Here is a 12,807-nt window from a genome sequence, read left to right on the forward strand (position 1 = left end):
GGATCACCCCAACCCAGGTGCAGGACCTTGCAGTTGGCCTTGTCTATGTTCTTGAGTTTCACATGGGACCATTCCTCAAGCCTGTCAAGATCCTCTGGGTTGTGTCCCTTCCCTTAAGAGTATCAGTCAAGCCTCTCAGCTTGGTGTCATCCACAAACTTGCTGAGAGTGCACTCAATCCCACTATCTATCTCATTGATGAAGATATGAAATCGAATTGGTCCCAGTACAGACCCCTGAAGGTCACCACCCTTCACGAGTTTCCACTTGGACATTGAGTTGTTGATGCTAACTCTTTGGATGCAGCCAAAGTGCCCTTGGGGCACTGTCACTTGTAGGTGAGGAACGCATCCATGAGCCCCTGGCCATGAGGCCCAGCTTTGCCGAACCTTTGCCCAGGCATTCTCTCTTGGCTTCAGTGCACGTGCTGCGGAAGCGGCATGTGGCCACTGCTGACCTCAGTTGTGGAGCCTGGGCTGCAGAAGTCCCTGTGAGGGTAGCAGCCTCACAGGCTGCTAGGAAGTGGCCAGGAGAGGAGAGGAGAGGCAACAATTCCTTTTGCTCTGGCTGCCACTGTGTTGGAGGAGGAGGCTCAAGCAGAAAATTATCTCAGAGGACAACAGGAGAGGCAAGGGGGGAACCAGCCTGAACTGGGTCTGGCTGGGATGGAGGTATTTTCTTCATAGCAGCCCATATGGAGCTGTGCTTTAAATGCCTGGCTAAAACAGTGCAGATAACATAGCAAAGCTTTAGGTATTGGTGCACAGTGCTTGCACACCATCAAGGCCATCTCTCTTTTTCACTCTGTATGCCCTGCAGTGGAGGCTTGGGGTGAGCAAGCTTCTCAGAGGGGACCTGAAGTGACCAAAGGGTTATTCCACGCCTTATAACACCATGCTCAGCAATAAAACTGTGGCCAGTCTTTCCAAAGCAGCCATTCTTTATTGAATTTTTGGGCATCGGTCTGCTGGTGCTAGGCAGTGGGTGATTGACTTCGCATCACTTTTTACTTTTCTCTTTTTTCCCTTTCCCTCTTAGACTGTAGTGATCTTAACCCAAGGGTATTTTGCTTTCTTGCTCTTCCAATTCTCCTTCATCCCAATGGGACAGAGGATCAGGAGAACAGCTGGTGGGTGGTTAGTGTTTGCCACGGTGGACACACCACACAGACCCACAGGCAGTGCCTGGCGTTCTTGTCCTGCTCCTTCCCAGTCTGTGCCCAGGGCTTCCTGGGAATGTTTCTGGGGAGAGGGAGGCAGGGAGAGACGCAGGGCAGGAAGAGAGGCAGTGGGTGCATGCTGAGTGTCTCAAAGGGCTGTCCAGGAGCTCTCCAAAGCAACGTGGTGACCAGCAGAAAAGGCTGTAGAGGGGCTTGCAGCTGAGGAAGGGGAGCTGCTGAACTGCTACAGGACAGAGCTGGGTACAATGACACATGTCTGCCCAGAACCCTCAATGGCATCTGGCTTGGTAGCAACCAGCCCTGTCTCCCCACGAATTCTTCAGCCCCTGACAAGCAGCAGCCCAAAAGCAGGGCTAGGAAAAAATGCTTTTGCGGTAACCCCATCAAATCACGTGCAACTCCCAGCACTGCTTTGGGACACCAAGGACTGTCATCAACAGCCTGGGACGAGCAGGACCATAACCAGGAGACTGATGGGAGCAACAATCCCACTCTGCTCAGCACTTCCCTGATGGCGTCCAGCACACTGTGTCGAGTTATGGGCTGAAATGCAATAAAGACCTTGACCAAGTGGAACAACTTCAGCAGACAGTAGGTAGGATTGTGAGAGGGCTGGAACACTTCCCTGGGGAGGAGAGGTGAGGGCACAGGGCTTGCTGAAAGTGGAGTACATAACACTTTGCTGAGAAACCTAAAATCATCTCTGGATGAGCTATGGTCATTGAACAGTGTTATGCAGCCCAAGACAGGCAAAGAGATTTAGAAAGCAGAATCAGTACCTCTCATCCTGAGTAACTTGGGAGAGCATCTGCAGGGAAAAGGATGAGACAGAGACATGAGCTGGGATGCATTAGATCTTTATTGAGTCAAAACAGGGAGACAAAATTGCTCTTGGCGGAGGCCCCAATCCAGAGAGATCCAAAGGCAGAAAGGATTCTGTGGCCCATGGCTGTGGCAGAGATCCTTCCAGGTGTCCATCTGCCTGTCCCAGAGATGGAGCAGGGCTAGCAGGTCTTCTCTAAGCTGGCTCTGGGGGGCTCACCGCCCAGGGCAGCACAAAAGAACACAAACACAAGAGGGAAAGGAGAGAGTGGAAGAGGGGAAAGGCAGGCATGGACCATGCTTCCGAGAGCCGACGCTGGCCCCGTCCTTTGGCAAGGGGTGCTGGGGTCGCTCAGACCCTCTGAAAGCAACAACCCGATGCTCTATCCCCACTGCGGTACCATCTTGAGGGTCCCCAGGGACCTTCCTCAGGGCCACGGTCAGCAGCTTTAGCAGGGAAGGCACCTCCTGCCACAGTAGCGGCTGCCGAAGCCGGAGAGGCCAAAGCCCCCGGAGGAGATGGGCACTCCCTCAGAGCTGAGGATGCTGCCAACGGCAGCGGAGGTGGAGGATCCCACGGCGGTGCTCTGCGGGAAGGAGCTGAGGATGGGTCCGGGCAGGGTCACCACCACGGGGGAGGGCTGGATGACGACGGTGGAGTCCTGGCACTGCCTGACACAGGGCTCATTGCAGCTGTTGGCCAGCGGGGTCGGGCCGCAGGGCTGGCAGGGCTGGCATGGCAGGCACTGGCTGTAGCAGGACATGTCTTGTGGCTGGAGGTGCACCTGGGAGAGAGGACAGGGGAATGTAAAGCATTAGAGAGGGAGAAGGAGCAGCCTGTCACTCCATTATGTTGAGACTAGACATGAGGTGGACATGAGAGGTTGAGGCATCGTAGGGAGGCCCATGTGTCTCTCCTTCCTCTGAGCCCAGAAGACCCCAGCTAAGAATGACCAGACCTTGGCAGGTCCCCATGTAGCCCACAGCTTACGTCAGTCAAGACCCTCACTATGAAAGGCATTCTGCTCCCTTCCTTCTCCCATGTTAAATAGCCCTATGACCCAGCGTAGGACAGGGTATGTGCTGAGAAATGCAGGAGGAGGAGTACGAGAAAGAACTTCACACTTACCTTATTCCCAAGGAGATGGGGATGAGAGGAGTGGATGAGAGAGTGAGGAAAAGAGCCTGCTTTTATAGTGCTCTTGCACTGCCCACCGTCACTGCACACAGGCAGTAATTTTCCAACAGACTCACCTCCAAAGCAAAATATCCTACCTAATGGCACAAGTTGTGTTTTCATTTCCCTCAATGCTGCAATTTCATCTCCTCATTTCTGGCACGCCTGCTCTGCCGTGCAGGCTCCTTTGATGTGCTGAGATGAGAGGCCCTAGGATACTCTGGGCAGTGTCATGTCAGTGCAGGGAGATGATTCCTCCTAAGTGCTATTGCGGTTCTGTGAATGCAGGGGACGTTGACTTGAATCAGTGAAGTGTGATTTTTTTTCAGCTTCCTTTGCAGGAAGAGATCTAACACTGCCTTGCACTGCACACAGCAGCAGAACACCCAAAGACTCTTCTTCCTTAAGTATGTGCTACGTGATCCTCTCTCCTCCCTATCTCTCAGGTCACTCTAATGGTCACTAGCTGTGGCATCTCCAGGCAGCCAGCCTGTATCAAAGGTGTCTCTTGGTACCCTTTTCTCTGGGGAGAATATTCACCAGGCTGACTGCGTATGCAAGTAGGAAAGCCAAAGCCTACATGGGTTCAATCAAAGAAATCATGTGGAGGGCAAGAAGAAGGTCTTCTTCCAAGTAGGTCAGCAGCAAAACCAAAGCTTGGGTAAAGGCAGCCCCAACGTGGAATGGGGAGATTCGCTGGTGACAGGGGTTACAGAAAAGGCAGAGGTACTCCAGGGCTTCTTGGCCTTGGATTTTACTGGCAGGATTTGCTGTTGAGAGATCAGGCTGCTGAAATTCCTTGGAAAGTCTGGAGGAGGGAAGCCTTCCCCACAGTAGAGGAGGACCAAGTGTGGGAACATTTAAACAGATTGCACTGACATGAGTGCAAGCAACCTGATGCCATGCACCTGAGGGAATTGTTTGGTGTCACTACAAGGCCACTCTCAAGCCCCTTTGAAAGTCACAGCAATCAGGGAATGCATCTGAGGACTGGAAGAAAGCCAAGGGGCCTCCTGTCTTCAGGAAGGGCATGGAGGAGAAGCCAGAGAAGGACAGGCCGGCAGCCTCTCAATCCCTGCAAAGATGGTAGAGCAAATCATGCTGGAAGCCCTTTCCCAAGTTGAAAGGACAAGAATGTGATTGTGAGTGGTCAGCATGGATTTATGGAAGGGAAAGCAGGCCTGACCAACCTCATGACTTTTGCTAAAGAGGTGCCTGGTTCTGGTAGGTGAGGGAAGTGCAGTGAATGTTGTTAATCTCATCTAAACAAGGCTTTTGACAGTGTCTGCTGTAACAGTTGTTACAGACCAATGGACAAAATACAGGCTAGGGAAGAGGGAAGTGCAGGGGACTGAAATCTGGCATGGCTGCTGGTCTCCAAGGGTTGTGATGAGTGGCATGAAGTCCAGCTAGTGGCCACTCACTCCTGGTGCCCCGTAGGGGTCCAGACTGGGGTCAAGAGTGTTTAACACCTATATGTAGTCCTGCAGTTGGGAATAAGAACTTCCTTCACCACTACAGGCTGTGGCCAGTGGGCTTCTAAACAGCTTTGCGTCAGTGGACATGGGTCCTGGAGGACACCATCCTATACAGAAGTGGTGTCTAACAACATCCTGAGCTGCATTAGAAAGGCGTTTGCTATCAGATTGAAGAAGTTAAAAACATAGAATCATAATTATTTGGATTGGAAGAGACCTTTAAAGGTCTTCTAGTTTTACCGCTGGGACATCTTCAACCAGATCAGGTTGCTCAGAGCCTCATCCAATCTGACCTTGAATATATGCAAGCATGGCACGTCTACCACCTCCCTGGGCAACCTGTTCCAGTGTTTAACTACTCTCATCATAAAAAGTTTCTTCCTTATATCTAGTTTGAATCTACCCTCTTTTAGATTAAGGTCATTACCCCCTGTACTATTGCAAGAGGCTGTGCTAAAAAGTTTGTACCCATCTTTCTTGTAAGCCTCTTTAAGCACTGAAAGTCCACAATAAGGTGTCCCCAGAGCATCCTCTTCTCCAGGCTGAACAACCCCAACTCTCTCAGCCTGTCCTCATAGCAGAGGTGTTCTATCCTTCTGATCAATTTTGTGGCCCTCCTCTGGAACAACTCCAACAGGTCCATGTCTTTCCTTTGCTGAGCACTCCAGAGCTGGACGAGGTACTCCAGGTGGGGTCTCACCAGAGCCGAGTAGAGGGGCAGAATCACCTCCCTCAACCTTCTGACCACACTTCTTTTGATGCAGCCCAGGATGCAGTTGGCTTTCTAGGCTGCGAGTGCACCTTGTCAGATCATGCACAGTTTTTCATCTACCAGTACCCCCAATGCCTTCTCGGCAGGGCTGCTCTCAATCTCTTCATCCCCCAGCCTGTATTGATATGGGTGGTTGCCCTGACCCAGGTGCTCTGACCCAAGGCACTTGGCCTTGTTGAACCTCATGAGGTTCAGACGGGCCTTCTTTTTGAGCTTGTAGAGTTGATTTCTCTTCTTGGCTCAGCAACTGCTGAGACCATAACTGCAACGAACAGTGTCCCATTCGTGTGTCCCCAGTATGAGAGAGGCACAACCATACTGGTGTGAATCCAGCAAAGGACCACGGAGCCCCTGAACTGACTGGAACCCCGGAGGCAGGAGGTGTTGCAAGAGGTGGGGCTGTTCACCCTGCAGGAGAGGAGGCCCCGGGGCACACTTCCCAGCAATGGGTAAAAGGGCTGATGGGACGGAGTGAAGAACATAGAATCAGACTGTCCTGAGTCCTATCCAGTGAAGGGACAAGAGGTAAGGGTCACAGATTGAAATATGGGAAATTCCACATAAACCTATGAAAAGATTTTGTTAGTGTGAGGATACCGAAGCACTGGCTCGGTTTGCCTGCACAGGATACGGCTTCTCCATCCTTGTACATGTTTGGGGCTTGACAGGACTTGGCCCTGAGCATCCTCCCAAGGCTGACTGTGCTTTGAGCAGGTCAAGGATCCTGTGATTGTGTCATGGGCAAAAGATGGGTGCTGCATAGCTGCCCCTAAGAAGGAAGAACTGGTTGGGAACATTAGAATCAAGGGCAGCCTTGACTGTCACACCTGAGAAACACTGGAGTTCAAGACCACAGGAAGGAAAGTGAGTAGCAGAGTACACCGCCTGGACTGCAGGTATGCTGACTTCACCCTAGTCAGGCAGCTGATAGGTAGGAAGGTGCCATGGAGACAACTGTGAACCACAAAGCAGGTCAGAAAAGATGGCAACACCTTAGGCACCACTTAGGATCCAGGCCAGTACTCTTGACAACAATCAGACATCTCATCAGACCAGCTTTAGCTAAGTGGATTACTCAAGGAGGAGCACCAATTTCAAAAGGCATCTTCTTGGAGATGGAAGGAGGGATGAGCTGCAAAGGAGGAATTTGGAAATAATTCCTAGGCATGTTGGGATGCTGTTAGGAAGCCAAAGCTCAGCTTGTGTTGAGTCTTGAAAGGGGCAGAAAAAGCAACAGGCAACAAGCATGAAGAACAACATCTACCCCTACAAAACAGCAGAAGACTGACGGAGGAAAATGTAGACCCACTGATGGCTGGGACAGCTGATTTCCTGAAGAGTAGTCAGAGCGCAGGCTGGGAGGAGTCCATGCCCTGTCTCTCCGTTTTCACCTACAAGGTCTCCCAGGCAGCTGTACCCTCTGAAAGAGTGGAAATCAGGAGGGGGAACCCTCCCAGCAGTGGGTGGGCTTCAAATCAAGTACTGCCTGAGAAAGGTTGACCTGTACAAGCCAGCTGGTGCACTCTGCGTCAGGGCTGCTGCAGAGGGAGACCTAGATGGGCAGGAGGACTGGGCTAGAGAAGCCTCATGGCATTAAGAATGATAAATGGCAAGTCCTGCACCCAGACAGGAAGAACCTCCTCTGGGTAGATCTGCCCCCTGGGGCAGGGTCAGCCTTGAGGAGACACTTGGAGGATGGAAGGGAATTGACGCACAGGCCTCATCATACTGGCCAAAGAGAACAAGCTCCAGTGAGGAGTACTCCTGAATGATCCATGGAGGGAAAGAAAGGGTTGCTGAAAGTATCTCCCCACTGGATGGCACTCTTCTTGGATCCTAGGCATTACATCTTGTCCTGACATTAGGGTTTCTGCATGCCTTTTTTCCCATCACATAAGGGATTCCTCAGCTTGGAGCATAAGCCAACAGCACTGGGGAGGCAAGGAAATTTCCCCCAAATCCCCAGTGAACGAGGCTGGGCAGGACCCTGCAGTGTCACTGGCTTGAGGATGCTCAGGGAGGGGACAGGATCTGAAGGGCCCAGAGTACAAAACCAGCTCTCAGACTACGTCAAGGAGGCAATGCACTTCCCTGCCCTGCAGACATGGAGGCAGCTGGGACGCATCCCAGGAGGGCAAGGGAATGCCTTCAGTAGGCAACCTTCCTGGGATAGACTCTCCCTACCCGTGGTGAGTCACACTCTAATTTTGGCTTGGCCATTTGTCAGCCTTTTGGGGTGAGGTCAAGCCAGGAGTGCGTGCTGTCTGCAGGCCAGTGTCCCACACAGGGCTGAATTCCCCCGTGGCCAGGGCAGCTCCATCCATGTCCACGGAAAATGAGCTCTGAGCACTGGGCTGTGCCCACGTACACAGCTCCAGGCAGCCCCAACGGCGTTGCCCTCACAAGGACCTTCTTGCGGGCACTAACACAGCTTGGGGTGGGAGCAGGACAGTCAGCATGTTTTGGAAAATGGCCAGGCCTCGGAGTATCTTGCATGTCTTGGTCCAAAGCATGTGGCCAAAGTGCATGGTGGTGTGAGGAGAGTGCGAGGAACAAGGCACTGTCCCGAGTCCCAACACACCCTCTGGTACTGAGGAGGGACCCGACTCCACGGGCCTTGTTGAGGAATGATGATGTTCAGGGGGAAAAGTTCTCCTTCCGCAATGTTGCTGAGGCCATTATTTGGGGACCCGCAATGTCTGCCACGAAAGGGGGTGACTTTGACAAAGATACCAGCCAATGTCTCCCGGAAGGAGAAGCTTTCCTTGGGAAAGACATTTGAATCCACTGTACAGCCCACTTGCCAATAGAGGCAATGATCAATGACTAGTGGCGCGAGCAGGGAGGCAGGAAGCCGGGGAAAAATATGCAGCATGTCGTCAGTAAGAGAAGCCTTTGAGCACCCAGGAGAGGACTGCATTGGCGGGAAGACATATGCACCTTGCTGCACAGCAGGCTGTAAACAGCCTTACTATATTTCCCCAGACCCATGTCCTCCATCTGTACAGATCCCTCCAGCACTCGGGGGCACATCTTCTGCCTGTGCTGCCGTGATGGTGCTTGGAAAATTCTTGTGCTTCTCATCCCAATACTTCAAAAGAACCTCTGAGCCTAGTGGTCATGTCAGAAATGAGGAAATGAAACGGCAGTGTTGACGGAAACCAAAACACAACCTGTGCCATTATGTAGGGTATTTTGCCTTGGAGGTGAGTCTGTTGGAAAATTACTGCCTGTGTGCAGTGACTGTGGGCCTGGGGAAGTGCAGGAGCAGTATAAAAGTGGGCCCTTCTCCTCACTCTCTCATCCACTCCTTTCACCTCCATCTCCTTGAGAACAAGGTGAGTCTGAAGCCCTTTCTTCTCTTCCTCAGCCCATACTTGTCTCTTTGTTCACTCTAGGTCTTGGAGGTGCTTGCCTGGGGAGAGAGAAGGGGGTAGACAGTAAGGCATTGGGAGGGGCTGAGGCATTGCTGGTGTGTCTCCTGAGGAAAGGGGAAGGTGGGGATCTCCTTGGGCATAGTTGCTCTGGCTAGAGTTATTTTGGGATGAGGTATAGGGTCTCACTAGTTGTAGGGTGACAGTCTGTCCTTCAACAAGAGCTCATGCTTTACATCCCCATACTATCTATCCCAGATACACCTCCAGCCTCAAGACATGTCCTGCTACAGCCAGTGCCTGCCATGCCAGCCCTGCCAGCCCTGTGGCCCGACCCCGCTGGCCAACAGCTGCAATGAGCCCTGTGTCAGGCAGTGCCAGGACTCCACCGTCGTCATCCAGCCCTCCCCCGTGGTGGTGACCCTGCCCGGACCCATCCTCAGCTCCTTCCCGCAGAGCACCGCTGTGGGATCCTCCACCTCCGCTGCCGTTGGCAGCATCCTCAGCTCTGAGGGAGTGCCCATCTCCTCCGGGGGCTTTGGCCTCTCCGGCTTCGGCGGCCGCTACTGCGGCAGGAGGTGCCTTCCCTGCTAAAGCTGCTGACCGTGGCCCTGAGGAAGGTCCCCGGAGACCCACAAGATGGTACTGGACTGGTGATAGAGCATTGGGTTGTTGCTTTCAGAGGGTCTGAGCGACCCCAGCACCCCTTGCCAAAGGATGGAGCCAGCGTCGGCTCTCGGAAAGCACGGCCCATGCCTGCCTTTCCCCTCTTCCACTCTCTCCTTTCCCTCTTGTGTTTGTGTTCTCTTGTGCTACCCTGGGCAGTGAGCCCCACAAAGCCAGCCTAGGTAGCACCTGCTGGTTCTACTCCATCTGTGGCAGACACAGGATGATGAATACCTCCAGGAATCTCTGCCACAACCATGGGGCACAGACTGCTTTCTGCCAGTGGTGCTCCCTGCACTGGAGCCTCCACTCAGAGTATCTCATATCACTCTTTTGAATCATTAAAGTTTTGTTGCATCCCAGCCCATGTCTCTGTGTCATGCTTCCCCAGGCAGAAGCTCTCCCAAGATACTCAGGAAGAGAGATGGTGCTCCTGTGAGGTGCTGGGAAAGGTTTCTTCACAATGGTTATGCAGCGACACTGTCATGCATTGAGTAGGCGTATTCATGCATTGGTTCACCCTCCCATTCCTTTGGGAATGGTGAAGGCTCCTCATGTCCCGCACAGACCTCCAGCTTCCTCAGGATAACATTCTCCTCACCGATGTTCCTGCAGTGTCCACAGAGGGAAGGACCATGCAGGGGTGGTTAAAAATCATTCCTGCGGTGGGTGACATTGTTTTGCTGCAGGATTGTTTGGGATACAATTGTTATCTTATTGATCACATCCATACGGATGTAACGACATCCACCCTGACATGTTACTCACAAGAACCATAACTCCTGCTCCTTCGACCTTGTTTCTTTTTATGGGCAATCCATCCTTCAGAGGGACACACAGCATGCTCCTGGGTCTTCCTTTCCTGCTGACCACAGCCAGAGGGGACAGGTTCTTTGGGGTGCCCCTCACAGCTGAGTTGCTGGCCTGTGGTCAAAAGGAGGGAGAGAGATTTACTTCAAAATTTCAGGGGCTGCACGATGCTCTTTCCACAGCGGGTGTATCCAAACCTGGGCAATACATTCTTATCAAGCTGTTAGAACATGACACTGGTGCATTTTGTACCATTTTTTTCACACAGCCTGTATACACAGGGCATTCTCCAGACCATTGGAGGCCTTGGTGTCATCGAGGTCACTGTGGTGACCACAAATTCTGGCACCACAAATTCTCTCAGGTACTGGATGCCTTCCAAAGTGCTAGTCCACCTTCCTTGCTAAATCACAAGATCTTCCTTGAGTGGATATCTTGCCTTCACATGTGACAGGAGACACCTACGGAGGCTGCAGTTCACTCCCTCTTTTCCAATTCCTCTCTCAACTCCCTGGTGCCTAGGAAGGCATCGCAGACGTTGGGCTTCCTTACCTTCCCTTGGCCCCACTCTCCCGGCACCGGAGCTGCCAGCCTTACTTGAAGTTCTCTGGAGGTCAGGGACCGGCTAATTTCCACCTCTTGAGTGATTTCTCTCACTTCATCCTCCCATTCCTTCTGAAGGACCAGCTCCCCAGTCCGACTCTTCCTGCTCCTCATTCCATTATTAACCAATTCTATGGAACCATTCACCTCCTGGTCCGCTATTTCTTTTTCACTACTGGGGCAATTCTTGTAGGTGGCATTTAGGTCCCTATCTCAACCAAGGTGCCCTCACATGCTGTTTGGATCTCTGCCTCAACTTCCGTGCTCTTAGAGGTAGTTGGGATGCCTGGTCCAGTCATGGTATTCTCAGCGGTGGTTTGAGTTCATGTCTTAACCAAACTACCGTCACAGTACTGAACCCCGGATCAGTGAGCAGTGGTTTTCAAGAAGCTGCCAGCCTGGGACCAGGCACCTCAGGGCATGTTTCACCGTCACCACACCCAAAAGCTGTCTCCTCTTATGTCAGCATGACACCAGATTCCACAAACCCCGCAACAGGCCAACAGTGCTAATTAGCACTATTAAACGCCTCACGTAAGGGTGACCAAGGACCTTGCTTGGGAGCCTGTGCAACAAAACAACCCGGCGCAGTCCCGGATGGGAAGATGGAGGTGTATTCCCTCATCCTCTCCACGAGACACCTCCCCCAGCACAGTAAGGGCCTCAATGCCAGGGCAAAGCGCAAAGCCGTTGATTCTATTAACATGGTCCGAGTTCAGACAAAGAAAAAGATAAGCAGTGCAGTAAGCAAAGTCGGTGACAGGCACACGGTTGACCTAGTCTGGTCACCAGGTGCCCACCAAGACTCTCTGTCACTACCCCTCCTCAGTGACAGAGGGGTGACACACTAAGATTAAAATCTGGTGGGTTGACATAACAGCAGTTTAAGCAAGAAAAGCAAAAAAAATGAGTGGAAGAAAATCAAAACACAAAGATTTATTCCCTACTTGCCATCAGCAGGTGATGTCCAGCCACGCCTGGGCAGCGAGATCACAGTACACTTAGCGGTTGCTTTGCAAGACAAACGCTTTCTTGATCAATGCCTCCTGGCCGCACGTCTCCACCTTTCTCTTATCATTTATTGCTGATCATGAAGTCGTATGATAGGGAATATCCCTTGGTTCAGCCTGCCTCTGCTGCCCTGGCTATGCGCCCTCCCAACCTCTTGCCCACCCCTCGCTGACTGGCCTTTTAGAGAGGGCATTGGAGAGACAAGGAAGCTGCTGGACTAGCACTGCCCGGCAGGAAAACAAACATTTATGTGTTATCCACAACGTTCTAGCTAGAACTACAAAGAACCCAGAGGAGGGATAACATGGTGAAACTTAACGCCATCCCAGGAAGGCCCTATAAATGCTGTTACCAGTCACCACACGACCATCCCAACAACCCCTGCCCAGAGTCACCATTGAGCAACACCTCTGTCCCTGGGCATCCTGGGAGAGCATTGGCAGGGAAAAGCATGACACAGAGACATGGGCTGAGATGCAGCAAAACTTTATTGAGTCAGAAGAGGGAAATGAGGTCACTGTGAGCGGAGCCCCCTATCTAGGGAGTTCCAGGGGCAGAAAAGAGACTATGCCCCATGCTGGGGTAGAGATCCCTCCAGGTGTCCATCTGCCTGCCCCAGAGAGAAAGCAGGGCCTGCAGGGAAAGGAGAGAGTGGAAGAGGGGAAAAGCAGGCATGGGCCGTGCTTTCCGAGAGCCGACGCTGGTCCCGTCCTTTGGCAAGGGGTGCTGGGGTCGCTCAGACCCCCTGAAAGCAACAACCCGATGCTACGTCCCCACTCAGGTACCATCTTGAGGTCCCCGGGGACCTTCCTCAGGGCCACGGTCAGCAGCTTTAGCAGGGAAGGCACCTCCTGCCGCAGTAGCGGCCGCCGAAGCCGGAGAGGCCAAAGCCCCCGGAGGAGATGGGCACTCCCC

The 12,807-nt window shown here is 52.6% G+C and overlaps 1 protein-coding gene and 1 pseudogene across 2 annotated transcripts in view; one reads left to right on the plus strand and one right to left on the minus strand.

The window, feature by feature from the left end:
* Positions 1 to 2,450: 2,450 nt before the first annotated feature.
* Positions 2,451 to 12,807, minus strand: part of LOC309680974 (feather keratin 1-like) — a 283,730-nt pseudogene continuing 273,373 nt past the window's right edge. Inside the window, exon 2 of the transcript in view lies at positions 2,451 to 2,786. The product of the transcript in view is annotated as a feather keratin 1-like (transcript). The remainder of the gene's footprint in view (positions 2,787 to 12,807) is intronic.
* LOC309681096 (feather beta keratin-like) lies at positions 9,082 to 9,396 on the plus strand (the record flags this gene model as incomplete). The annotated part of the gene is made up of 1 exon (XM_082494908.1): positions 9,082 to 9,396. The coding sequence occupies one exon, from the start codon at positions 9,082 to 9,084 to the stop codon at positions 9,394 to 9,396; it is 315 nt and encodes a 104-aa protein (XP_082351034.1).

Source organism: Vanellus vanellus (genome assembly GCF_965231255.1).
Source record: "Vanellus vanellus genome assembly, chromosome: 24".
NCBI classification, from domain to species: domain Eukaryota; kingdom Metazoa; phylum Chordata; class Aves; order Charadriiformes; family Charadriidae; genus Vanellus; species Vanellus vanellus.